This window comes from Lampetra fluviatilis, chromosome 40, assembly GCF_964198595.1.
Source record: "Lampetra fluviatilis chromosome 40, kcLamFluv1.1, whole genome shotgun sequence".
Lineage (NCBI taxonomy): Eukaryota > Metazoa > Chordata > Hyperoartia > Petromyzontiformes > Petromyzontidae > Lampetra > Lampetra fluviatilis.
In genome coordinates, this window is record NC_136314.1 from 7,522,862 (window position 1) to 7,536,627 (window position 13,766).

General features: G+C 49.5%; 1 protein-coding gene across 1 annotated transcript in view; it reads right to left on the bottom strand.

Annotated features, from left to right (window-relative positions):
* Window positions 1-1,407: 1,407 nt before the first annotated feature.
* The window catches only part of CFTR (CF transmembrane conductance regulator), an 81,785-nt gene continuing 69,426 nt past the window's right edge, over window positions 1,408-13,766 (bottom strand). Inside the window, exons 22-29 of the mRNA XM_078875013.1 lie at window positions 13,498-13,725; window positions 12,993-13,093; window positions 12,561-12,752; window positions 11,454-11,609; window positions 10,933-11,022; window positions 10,008-10,180; window positions 9,146-9,251; window positions 1,408-7,522 (exon numbers count right to left, since the gene is read on the bottom strand). Of these exons, the coding sequence (XP_078731139.1) occupies window positions 7,316-7,522; window positions 9,146-9,251; window positions 10,008-10,180; window positions 10,933-11,022; window positions 11,454-11,609; window positions 12,561-12,752; window positions 12,993-13,093; window positions 13,498-13,725 (1,253 nt within the window). The 3' untranslated portion in view covers window positions 1,408-7,315. The remainder of the gene's footprint in view (window positions 7,523-9,145; window positions 9,252-10,007; window positions 10,181-10,932; window positions 11,023-11,453; window positions 11,610-12,560; window positions 12,753-12,992; window positions 13,094-13,497; window positions 13,726-13,766) is intronic.

Genomic DNA, 13,766 nt, shown 5'->3' on the forward strand with positions numbered 1-13,766 from the left:
GATCACTCTTTTAATGATGTCCTTGTGCAGCAAGGGAGTAAAGTGTGGTTCTGTGAAAGTCCTGACGTGCTGTGTAGTGCATCAATGCACGTGTGTACAGCAGCATGTGATGACTGAGTCGGGCCTGTAGGTGGCTGTAGGGGGAGCCGCAGAGCCGCGGGTCTTGGCCCAAGCCGGGCAAGGCGCAGGGGTCCACCACACGCTCACCGAGCCCGAGGGTCTCCGGAACGAGAAAGACAGAGTGGTGGCTGCACGGCCATGCTGCGCACAGAGTGCGTTCCCAGGCGCCTTCTCTTCCTGGAACTGCACGGAGATCTGTCCGGCACCTCCACTCGCCGGCACTGCAACTAACACTAAAGTATCGATTTAAAGCTTTCGTGACTGCAGGGATTCATCTTCTTGGTTCTTTCGGTAAAGTCACGTAGAAGGGAAATAATAAAATAATAATACTTTTATTTTATGTTTTATTTGTATTATTTTATTATTTCCCTTCTACGTGACTTTACCGAAAGAACCAAGAAGAACACTAAAGTACTGTATCGCCAAGTCAACGCGAGGCTACAACACTCGACAACCTGTTCATGCACAACGCGAACCTGTAACACTTCAATGGTAAACTGAGCTGCGGCACTGCGCTAAGCGAGAAGGGTGTCCCATTGTGCTCGGTTAGGCAGCGCGAGGTAGTTGGGGGAGGTGAAGCCGCTCTCGTGTGGTGGGGCCGAGTGGTGGAGCCGAGTGGTGGAGCCGAGGTGGATCTCGGTGGAGGCCAGCAGACAGTTCCAGGCAAGGGCGAGCCGGACCACGAGTCACGATCAGTGCCGGATTAAGCGAGTGCGGGGCCTGGAGCATATTTTATAAAGGGGCCCTAAATATTAAAAAAAACTAATATTCACACACAAATTTGTAACTTGCATAGTAAAGTAATTGCATGTTTTCACTTTCTATATAGCCAGATAATACGACAAATCGATAACCTTCAACACCCAGTCGTTCGTAAAAGTTGAAGGCAGTGTAGTATTATAGTAATAGAGCAATTGCAGAATCACTGAACCGAAATTGATAGCTTGAAAGCATTTAGCGCGGGGCCCTTGAAAGTGCGGGGCCCGTAGCATATGCAGCTACTTTTGCTACGAGGATAATCCGGCACTGGTCACGATATGATACTCGGCATAAACACAACAGAAGAATGAACTTGGGATTGACAAATAAAGCGATCAACATTTGTGCAATTTTGGCCCAAAACGACATCGGTTGGCATTGTAGGGGAATGTCCAGGAAGTTGGTGACGAGGGGTTCACAGTGCCCCTTCTCTTGTCGCACTGTTAGGCGTCCCGTGCACAGTTCTGGACCCATCAGGCTTTGAGATCACCACCAAGTAACCACAGCAAAGCAAAGGAGGAGGCACTGTCGGTTAAACTGTCCAGTTTTATTTTATATACAAAATATACAAAACAGCTTTATAAAGATCAAGTTATTCAACACGTATCAAACTGTAAATTAACGTTCATCCAGAGCTTGCATCAGAATTCAACACAGAAATGTTTCGTCTTCTACACAGGGTTTGTATTCGAGCATGACAATCCCATACCTGTCAACCCACACGGTTTACCCCGCATTCTTGTACAGGGAAATTGAGTTTCCAGGTCCATACGGCGTGCAGCCGTTTCTCCCTCGCGATGGGACTTTGTAGGATGAACGTTGAGATGTATGAGGGCACGGGGTGACCAACAAGGTCTGAATTGGTCTGTAATAGGGTCGGCGCTGCTTAGGGTATTGATGGAGAGACAACTCCATGGAGACCCCGCAGAGCGAACCGAGTGGAGTTCCGCGCGGTGTAGCCGCCACACGCACAACGCTGCCTCTCGCCGCCGTCTGATAAAACGTCGTTTAAAAAAAAAGACGGAATCGGATTACCTCAAATGTATGGAGCCTTACAAGTAACGTATACAACGCACGATCAGGACACATTTTCACACGCACACTTTACGTCTGCGTCTCTCATTCCACGCGTTTAAGATTTGCGAGTGAGATGGAAGGATCGAAGAAGTGCACGTGGCGAATGGTTATGCGCAGACAGCGGCTCCAGTCAGCGAGCTACTTTCGAAACCGCATTACACCACAGTATCTCATAGGGGCCGTCCATAAATGACGTCACGCACCTGGGGGGGGGGTGGGTCAGACATTTGTGACGATGTGTGACTAGGGGAAGGGGGTTTGAGAAATGTGACGTCACGTAAAAATGCACAACTTTAAATAAATATAAACAACACGTTCTACTTAATTAAATAGACTTTTTTTTATAAATGTTTTCTCCTACAACATCAGAGTGCAGCGGCACATTAAATACGCACTACAATGACAATAGTTTAAAGCGATTTAAAGTATGTAAAAAAAATTGGGGGGGGGGGGCAGAGCTTTGTGACGTCATATTTGAGGGGGGGTCTGACTTTTTGTGACGCCGTGTGACGAGGGGGAGGGGTCAAAAATCGTACAAAATCGCGTGACGTAATTTATGGACGGCCCCATACGCCAGTGCATATTAAGTAGGGACAATGATTACCTTATGCGACGCAGGGAGTTACTCCACTCGTACAAATAAGCAATGCGCGAATGTGAACTTAACAAGTTTCCTACTTATGAGATCTCTTTTACCAGTGGCAAAATATAGTCGTAGGGTTTTACCCTTTTAAACTGGAACAAAACTGACACCTTTATTCAAGGCATCATGTTTGCAATAACCACAACACAAGCAGTCACTGGTAAAAGCGATCTCATAGTGTAAATGCTTACCCCGAGCTCTCAAGACTCTGATATTGCACTGTGTTTGAGTTGTACGCCTTCTGGTGTCATCTGGTCCAACACCAATGGGGACTAGGCTCTAAAGAAAGCCGTCTCGGGTGTGGACCAATCAACTTCAAGGACAGTGCATATTATTATCATTATCAGAGTTGCTTCTTTTTGTTTGCTTTTTTGACTACTTGTGTTGTGGTTATTGCAAACATGATGCCTTGAATAAAGGTGTCAGTTTTGTACCAGTTTAAAAGGGTAAAAACCTACTACTATAAGTTTCCTACTTCCTAAAGTGAACTAAGTGTTGGCATCCCCACAACTTCAGAGCTTCTCAACTCGAACTGTCCAGTGGCGCTGAAAATTAGAAACGAAGTCAATTTGTCAAATCTGCATTCATCTATACCACTGGCAGTATACATCCTGTTGGTGGTGGTAGCGATCTCGACAACTGCGAGAACACAATCGAATTTTTCTCAATTATATTCCATTGTCGCGTCGCAAGATGAGTGTTTCCTTCGAAACTCTTGCAGACATCAGTGCACCACCCAGTGGAAGGTGATATCACTGCCAGTTAGGACATCAAATCGCCTCTTTGCCACGTGAAGGGCATTGTATGTTTACACGCGTTGCACGCAAGGGATGTTCTTCAAAACATGTTTTTTCATTTCTAGATTTGAAGTTTTCGTGACTGCAAGGATCCATACTCTTTGGTTTTTTCGGTAAAGTCACGTAGGTGAAAACAAAAATAAAAATTTAGTTGTTTTCATTTTTATTTTATTTTCACCCACGTGACATTACCGAAAAAACCAAAGAGTATGTTTTTTTTTATCTCAGCTATAATTTTACTAATTAAATGAAAGCAAAGTGGAGTGTGATGGTGGTTTAGCACAGCCTTTGGTAACCGGGCTGAGCCCACCAACTCACTGCGCTTGAGAAGCTGGTGTCATTCATTCGAGGAGAGCTGGCCTGATTCTGCACGATTGGCTACGTATGGTACAAAAGAACAGGAACAGTACAAAAGGACAGGATGCCGAGCTGCTTAATACAATCGGGGGTAAGATCCCACGAGAAAATCTTCAACAAACTCAAGCGTGACATTTTTCGATTTAAAGCTTTCGTGACTGCAGGGATTCATCTTCTTGGTTCTTTCGGTAAAGTCACGTAGAAGGGAATTAATAAAATAATGAAAAGAAAACATTATAAAATACATTATTTTATTATTTCCCTTCTACGTGACTTTACTGAAAGAACCAAGAAGATCAAGCGTGACAATTATCGCCAACAATCGTGCGAAATTATCACACCGACACGGACGACTCAACAAACACCTGCACGGACACCACATTGCCCTGCAGCACGGCCACTAACCACGGTGTGGGTGAGATACACGCTCGGTGTGCCACGCCGAGTCTTCGGCACGGATGGAAGAATCCATGATCAGTGAAATTCATGGCACCAGTAGTCATGGGAGTAGCGATGGAAGAGCGACAGGGAGGTGACTGACCGCCAGTTAGCGAGGTTACTCACCTCTTCACAGTAACGAGTGCGTGCGGTGTGTGCGTAGCGCTCAGAGAATCACTTCTAGTCATTCGCGTTGTCTTTTCCTAACAGTGACTGAAATGTCTCTCATTTGCCTTTTGTCCCATCGGGCTCTTCCAAGGTCGTTATGCCGCTTTGCGCGAACATAAAACCTAAACGAAGCTTGTGTAACATTTCTCTCGCGAAGTGGCACCATTCTCGTTCCATGTCACTGCTGGCAGTCGGCGCAGGCGACAGCCCTTTCCGTTCAGACATAACAACATTTTGTTCTTCATAACAGAATTTAGTTCAGCGGCGTAAGTCGGGCACATAGCCAGCACGAGCCACGTGTCAGTCGCCCCATCTGCCTCGGCGCAGTTTCAAGTGGCGGCTTTGCGCGAGGGGGCACACAGGACGACGGGGTCACAGGGTCGGGAACACGACACGCCGAATTTGTTCATTTCGCTTGGTCATGCACGACACTGACAGACCGAGCTCGTGGCGAGACCCTCTTGTCGACAAGCCCTAGCCCTCGTTGTCCACTTGCATAGCAAAAGGTTGCTTTAATACGCCTTCTGGGGGGTGTAAATCGAGTACAATATCAGTTGCCGGTAACATTATTTTCACCTCCTTTAAATTCGGGCTGCCATTGTTTCCACAGTTGACCAAACCCATACGTATTTCGCGGTCAGCCGAGGTCTATGAAAAACGGCGCAGTGTCCTGCAGTAAAGTTGAATAGACCGGTAGCAGATATCGGTACAAATCAAATCCTGCCACACAAACGCAGATGCCAATTCCCGGATTGTGCGGCTCAAACCCGGACATATTGGAGCCTGACTTTAACTGATAGCATCTGTACATGCGTGAAGACTCAACGCTCTGCAAAAGTGAACACAGTGCTCTGAGCAGAGCTCAGCTGGGAAGCAACTCGTGATTAGCGCCCTTTGAGTTCACATCTAGCTTCCCTCTTATAGGCAGTACAGCAACACGAATACAGTAAAGCCACACTAACATGGTCACCGCTGATCCAGAAATCTAAATAATCTGGACGAGTCAACACAAGAATTCGAAAAAACGAAGTTCAATATAAAAAGTGTCACGGGAAGCCGCCACTTACAGAACTTGCTGGCAGTAGACACTGAATTACAGGAGCACAGACACAACGAGAAACATCGACAACAACGACCCTTCCATCACAGCCTCAACCTCGCCCCACGTGACGGACATGCCTGTGAGGCCCTTCCCTCGGTTAGCCCCTCCCACTTGAATGTAGCCACGCCCACTTATCCGCGAGCTTCACACGCACAGCGCATGGGTTCGCTATTCGATGTTGACTCCGCCTGCTGCTCAGAGGCCCAAACCGACTCTATCAACCCCGCCCAATATTCAGGATGCCCCGCCGTTTGCCCAAACCAAGATTCACGCATGAAGCCAGAAAATTTTAAACCGGGAAAAAAAAAATCCCAATTTTTTTGGAAACACTTCAGGTTCAGGACACCGGAACAGCCGAAGCCAAGATTGTCCTGGCCAAAACGGGACGGTTGATAGCCTCACGTGACGGCCGGCTGTTCGCGCTGTGCCTGTGAGCTCCTGCTGCTGTTTTAGGCTGCCTCTAGAATTTGGGACAATCGAGTTGTTGCCGTACCTCACGAGACACTGACGAAGCACGAACTCCGTGCGCCGGTGCCGAGCGAGATCTTCCACGTGTCCTCCTCGTGCGCGCATCGCGTGCGCTGCCGCGGCACGCTGGCCCAGGGGTGGGGAGCCTACGGCCCTGGGCCGCACCTGGCCCGTGACTTCGCTTCGTCCGGCCCGCTGCCACATGAGGCCAACGTCACTGCGAGCATCTCGGCTGCGCTAATCGAACGCTGGAGGGAAAACGTTTGGACCTGACGACGCTGTTTCTAATTTTTGCCTTGCTCAGTCATATCTGTCACCACGGTGAAAGTGAGCCCAAGTTATTGTTGCCTCGCTATTGGATAACACTGCGGCATGTGCCCATGTGTGCCAGAACAACCTCAGGGATCTGGAAGGCTCGGTTTGTTTGGACCCCAGCAGGGCAACGGTTCTCCACCCGTGCGCCAGACTGCTCTGTGGACAGCCCTTGCACGCGCGTCAAACCCGGGGACTTTCACTTTTCAAGAATGGGAAACAAGTCCCATGCAAGTTGTGAATGGCAGGTGTCTACAGTCGCAATTACCACCTTCACTACTCTTGTTTACAAACAAATAGATGTGATGATTAAAATCTCATGAAAACATATCTTTAGACATTGTAGCAATTATTAACCAGAAACATCTGCATTATAGACGATCTCCAACTTCATATTGTCTTATGGTTGTTGTTGTTGTTTGACTTGCATCCCACTGGGATTTGTGCACACAGCGTTGGTGTACGGTGTTTTTTTCTGCAATATTTTGCTGTCTTTTCTTGGATTTTCTGTTTGCACTTAGTCACATATTCACTTTAAGATGTTTTTTGTTCATGTTTTTGTTTTTTGTTTGTTGCGGTTGCACCCGATTCAAGAGCCGAATGGCTCACAGGGCTATACCTAATAAATGAACTTGAACTTGATATGGTGTTAACCGCTCGCACATCTGGGCTGCACTCTGTGCCTGACAAAGATCCCCATATAGCCTCATTTAGATTGTTGGGGCAGGTGCTCTGAAGCAAGCACCTATTAAGGCCACGACCCGGCACTCTTCATCTGTTCAATGCTGATGCAAACACATGGCACCACGTGCTAATTAAAGCCAAGTCCACTTGGTGAAGGCCTAGGACGGTTCAGGCATTCGCCATTATTGTTAGCTATGGTCAGGAATCAAACCTAGGTCGCCGGGTTCGTAGTGCTGTGCACTAACCACTGTGTGCCACCACTCCACCTGCTGGATATCCACACGCACCAACTATGCGCACACACACATAGACGCACTTTTACAAAAAGCCTCCAAGCGAGGCTCGCCAACAAAACTGCGGAAATACTTTCATCTCCGCCGGTGTCGTGAGCTAGAGCCTCGTCTCTTGTATGACGTCGTCTTCGGCCAGCTCCTCCTGGAGGGAGATGTGCTTGATGGAGTGTCTGAGGGTCATGCTGCTCCTCACGGGGTGTCCCCGGAACGAGCCCGCGTCCGGCACGAACTCGCGGAACAGGGCGCTCTTCTTGAACACCACCTGTGCCGTCCCGTACTCCCTCACTTTTCCGTCCTCCAGGACCTGCGGGTGTCACACAGAGGCGCCTCGGGTTCAAGTCCACACCGGTGGTCGCACCCAAGGCTGGTTGGACAACTACTGGACATCTGTGAAAAAGAGGTTTATAGCTCATCGGATTCCTCCAGTATAAATATTCTAATTCTGGTTGCCACCTTTTGTGTTTTTGCTGTAGCCAGGGACGGGCATGGCAAAGGAAAACGAGTCGGGTGAGGGCACCAGGAAAAGTAGACATTGCCCCGGCCATGCCGTTGGCTGGGGTAGGGAAACTAAGCTCAGTGTCGTCCGCGTTTGTTTCCTTTATGTAACTGGCTTCGCAAATAAGAGAAACATCACAGAAAATTAGATCTATAATCTACTATTAATATTGCAAGATAATAATAACAACATACAGTGCAGTCCTTTGTCAATCCAACACTGGATGAAGGCCTCTCCATGCCATTTTGGTCATGGGAGTTGTTCTGACCATCCCTTGCCACGCTGGTTCAGTCTGGGTGAGTAGTCGGGGGATGCCCAGCACCGGTCCAGATATCGCTCACCACTGAAATTAGCCGTGGTCGGGTATTGTCGCTGGATTCATAGCGCAGTTATTTGCGGACGAGAGGAATTATTTAATCAGATAATAGGACGGGAGCTGAGTTTTCTCCTCCGTGGGTGGTGCACGCGGCCTCAGCACGGACAAGGGGTGTGCCACCAAATCAGGACAGTGGGCTCGAGAATGAAGATAACGTTACGCTGGCGAATTTCTCTTTGAAGATTCCAGATGAAGCGATGACAAACACATTTGCAGGGGAGCACGGCTAACAGGGAAACTGATGGAGGAGACTCGCCGGGCTTGGGCACTAGGACAACCGTTAATGGAGCTGGCGTCGGAAATGGCAGTACAGCAGTGGATAGAGAATATTAGCTAATCGTGATGATCATGAATACGCAGACGATTTGTCTCCTTCCCATATCTGTTCCTCCAAATAAAACATTAAATTGCATATTCTTCGGTTTTTTCGGTAAAGTCACGTAGGAAAACAATTTAAATTAATAAAAGTAAAATAAAAATAAAATTATATTATTTTATTTTAATTTAACTTTTATGAATTTAAATTTAAAAAAATTACCTACGTGACTTTACCGAAAAAACCCAAGAATATGAATCCTTGCAGTCACGAAAGATTCAAATCTAGACTTAAATTGCATTTTATACATCCCATCAGCCACACAGCCTTTCTGGGAGGGCGTAATTTCCGTAGCATTGGGTCAACGCAAGCAAACTCTGGACCGTGTTCGACATCCATTGTCTCATCAGCAGTGTCAGGCCTGCTTGGACCAATGGTGATGATGACGGCGATCACGATGATCAACTATATTTCGATTTAAAGCTTTCGTGACTGCAGGGATTCATCTTCTTGGTTCTTTCGGTAAAGTCACGGAGAAGGGAAATAATAAAATAATAAAAATAAAACATAATAAAATAATTCTCACGACGTTTCGGCCACAACGCAAGCAGACGGCTGCTTGCGTTGTGGCCGAAACGTCGTGACAATTATTTTATTATGTTTTATTGTTATTATTTTATTATTTCCCTTCTACGTGACTTTACCAAAAGAACCAAGAAGATGATGATCAACTACTCACAAGGATCTGATTGCAGTCGTAAATGGCGCGGATCCTGTGCTCCGAGACCAAGATGGTGCAGTCCTTAAATTCCTTGCGAATGATCCTCATCATGATCTGTGCCGTTCTGCAGACATAAGACGAAGCGAGCGAACACGCACACACACGGGGGTCAGCTCTTCATTACTCACCAGACGGGCAACGCGCAGAGTGTGACACCTTTAATTTTAAACATTCCGAGGGATATAGGTTATTTCTTGATCGTATCAGAGCCGTTCTTGTTATCTTGGCAGTAAAGGCTCTGGATTTAATTTTAAAACACCACGTGATAATGTAGTGGCTATAAAAATGGCTTGAGAGACTTTCTTGTAACATTGCAATACTGTATTTAGAGATCGTGAAATCTCGGCAGTAAAGGCCCTGATACGCACTCACTGTAACGTTTCACCGCAGAGGGGCATTGGGCTACACCATCAAATTTTCTCTCTCTCCGATTTATACAAGATCGCTTTGCTGTTGTATTTTCTTCTGATTTTCACATCGTTTTTTACAAACATAAAACCACCACCGTCACACCCACAAACATTCCCAGAGATGGCTTTAATTGTGAAGGACAAAGGAGTATCTCCGCTAGAGCGAGCGTCGGTGCGGAGTAACAATATGAACAACAATATTAAGAAGCACACAATTCGACTCTTTCCCACATCTCTGCGTGCGCGTAAAACACAACCGCATTTAGACGTCCCATCCACCACGCAGCCTTGTGGGAGTGCATCATTTCAGCAGCATTGGTTCTCTACACAAGCAAAGCCCTGGAGTGGTTTCGACCCACGCGGCGTCTCACGTACTGCACCGCGGGGGGGGGGGGGGGGGGCTCACGCACATCTGGTCGAGGTTTGCCGTGGGCTCGTCCAGCAGCAGGATCCGGGCCTTGTAGAGGAGGCAGCGCACCAGCGAGAGGAGCTGCTTCTGCCCTTCGCTCAGCACCCACCCGCCCTCCACCAGCATGACGTCGAGCCCTCCGGGCAGCGCCTCCACCACGTCGCGCAGCCCCGCCTGCGGCGCACCGTCGCAAGGGCAGCGCGTGCCGTCAGCGCTCCGCGGGCGAGGGTCGGCGGATCGCCTAGAGACCATTGCAGCTCCGCTACCCACCGGGCCGCACGGGCGCGGCGCGGTTGACTATGCGGTGTCGTGAAAGCGCCGGTCGCTCACGGCGGCACGGTGGCGGAGCCGTGCAGCTGGGGTTTCTAACCGGACCCGGTGGTTAATCCGAGCCGGTGCGATGCACTCTGGGCAAGGAGCATGAGGAATGACTGCCGGCCCAGTCACGGGGAGTTCTTTAAGGCGAAAGGCAGAGGAGGCATTGCGGTTGTGGTTGCATGACATCTCATTCCGGCGCTGTAATTGTGTAGCGGTTGCGTGTAACGTTGGGAAACTCCTGTGGAAAGCGACATCACAGCTGCACAATGCATTCTGGGTATTTATAACATGGTGGTATTGGCATGCCATGGTGTCGTGGGCAGCCAAGTTGCATCATTCAAGTTGATGGTCACGGCAGCGCTTAAAGCGACTGACATTTACGGGAGGTGAGCTGCATGGGTTTGTGACGTGCGGATCTCACACCGCGTTGAGAGAGCAGGTGTCCTGAAGTGGCTCTTGTGTCTGGCCCAGGAGACTAAACACTTCTGGTAGTAAGACGTTGCAACACCGACGGGACAAATGTGTACGGCTAGCTGGGGAAGAACTTGTGAATTGAAAGTAACTGTAGGTCGTCACTCTTGTACCGCCCGCGTGCAAAATGGACTCACCAGGTCAATGGCTTTCCATATTTCTTCATCGTTGCATCTTCCGTACGGATCCAGATTTTTCCTTAACGTTCCGGTAAAAATAAATATTTTCTGCAAAAGAGAAACGGGCAGCGTTTGAGTTTTGTAAAAAGCGTGAAGAGGGACGGTCACGATCCGCCCACACCGAGCAGCGCCAGGCTCCGCTTTACGGGACGAGCGACGTCGTTCGGCAACGCCACCTACCCTAGGCATGTCCAGACCTGGACGTGCAAACCCTCAACCTGGGAGGAATGTCACCGGCCGATGTTGGTGAACACGGTCGTGCTTTCTCAAAATTTTCTTGACTGCCCACGACTCCCAACTGCTGCCACGGCATCATGTCTATCGCACTCAACGTTTGCACTTAGTCACATATTCACTTTAAGATGTTTTTTGTTCATGTTTTTGTTTTTTGTTTGTTGCGGTTGCACCCGATTCAAGAGCCGAATGAACTTGAACTTGAACGTGCGACCCGGAGGCCAACGGTAAACGTTCCTCCTCACCTGCGTGATGACCTGGAACGCCGACCTCCACGTGTAGGGTGCCACGTTACGCGCCGACAGGCCGTCGATGCGCACCTCTCCCTCCACGTCCCTCTGCAGCAGCAGGCACGCGAGCAGCGTGCTCTTCCCCGCGCCCGTGCGGCCCAGGATTCCCATCTGTGCGAAGACGCAACGACGCCGGTCACGCCCCGCGCGCCCACGCCGGGTTCGCGAGCCCGCTTGCCGCACCGCCAGAGGTCGCAAACGAGTTTGGATTCCTTACCCGTACCCGTACCGGCCGGGTACGGGTACCCCGTTCCTTACCCGTACCCTACCCGAAATGAGTGACAAACGGTTACTCACCAGTGACTCACGGCCTACCCGTACCCGGCCGCACCAGGGTCGCAAACGGGTGCCCATACCCGTATCCGGCCGGGTACGGGTAGCCGGGTATCGGGTAGGGTACGGGTATCGGGTACCCGGTTGCGACCTCTGCGCACCGCCCTCTCCTGGCTGTCCTCGTTGCCCAGTGGGTTTGCGAGTTTCACAGATCTGTGAGCCGTCAACCCTTGCCTCCAAAGCGCCGGAGCGCCACCTCACCAGGGTCACCACCTGGCCAGTTGGACCTGGTACAGTCCTCTCTCTCATGTCGGCGACTGTGGCCTCCTTACATTCGGCTCTGTCCGTGGTATTTACTCACAAACTCTGTATCAGATACTCCTCCCAGTTGCATCCAGTCATTCAAATTGCTTACAGTGTAACTTAAATCACTGTCTTCCCCGGCTCCCTGCACCAGTAAAACACATATTCATGTTCAGTCTCCTATTTTCTCATTACACGTCCCAGAAATATAACTTTCCTTTCCACAATCATTCTTGTAAATGATCTGTTTGTGCTGTGCAGTCCAATCCCAGAATTGGCATTTGTCTTTGGGCGGCGGGAGTTGATTTTTGCCGAGAGTCCTGGTACCGACATTGTGTGGAACTCTGTCATCACACTTCACTGCACAGTTTTGATCATAGGCCTCGGCCGTCTTGAGAAGTGCGTCTGGGTTTGGTCTACGGTGCAAACGGTGGCGGCCGTACGCCTCGCACGGCCATCGTGAAGCAAGCGGCGTGCGTGGAGCACCTTCTGTCCCTGCTGGACGTTGAAGGAGATGTTCTGGAGCACGTACGGCGCTGTCGGCGAGTGCCGCATGGAGAGGTTCACCACCTCCAGGTGGCCGGCATTGGGCCAGTCAGGCGGCGGCGGCGTCACCACGAAGCCACTGCTCTCCTCCGGGATGTCCATGAAGCGCAAAATCCGCTCCGTGGAACGCATCTGAGTGCATCACGCGATTCACTCATTAGACGCACTGCACACGCTCATCAAAGATAAAGATCCCCCGGATAGCCTTAACAGACTCCTGGGGTAAGTGCTGTAAGCCAGCACTTATGAAAGCTGGCAGGGGGACACGAGGAGGCGGGTGGCCAGCATGTTTGTCTCCCGAATGATGACGTTTACACACAGCACCAGGTACTCAATTAAAGCGGGGCGAGCGGCGCTTTGGCCAGCACTCACCATGCCCTCCACCTCGATGCTGGTGTTGATGGCCCACTGGAAGGTGCTCATGATGTTCATGGCCAGCGTGAGTGCAATGGCAATGGAACCTTCGCTGTAACCTGTGACAACAAGCGGCAGCGTTATTATATTGACGAAGGCCGGCCAGTGTTGTGTTGTTGTGTACGCTGCTGTCTTACGAGCAGTGGGCAGGTGCATGAAACCACACGCAAACCTATAACTTTAGGCATTCAAATGCCTCCCTTTATGAACAACTGTCATTTTACTTCCAACAATGATAATAACTCTGTTATTCAGTCCCAAAGATATTTATATTTAACATTTCCACGTGTTAAGCCACTTCGTGGAGCTATCACTTGTGGCCTGGTAAAATATAAACTAGTTTAGTTTAACCATCCCTGGAGTAAAACGCTACACGTAATAACAACAACAAGAAGAGAGTTGTGTGTGTGTGTGTGTGAAACGTGGGTGTCTCGCGGGAGCAGGGCGAGGGGCGAGGACTGACCCTTCACCCCCACAGAAATGAACGTCACCGCCGTGATGAACAGTGTGAAAATGATGTCGATTCGCATCTGGAACCAGCGCAGGGCGGAGAGGTAGAGGAACCAGGTGGCCGTGTGGATGTCCAGGGCTTGGTGGAAGATGTTTTCAAAGTAGTCGTCTCGGCTGAAAGCCCTGATCGTCCACAGCCCTTTCAGAGTGGCGACAATGTGAGCAAAGATTGGGTTTTTGGCTGTGGAAAAAAGCACACGGAACAAAACACACGGCTTAGCA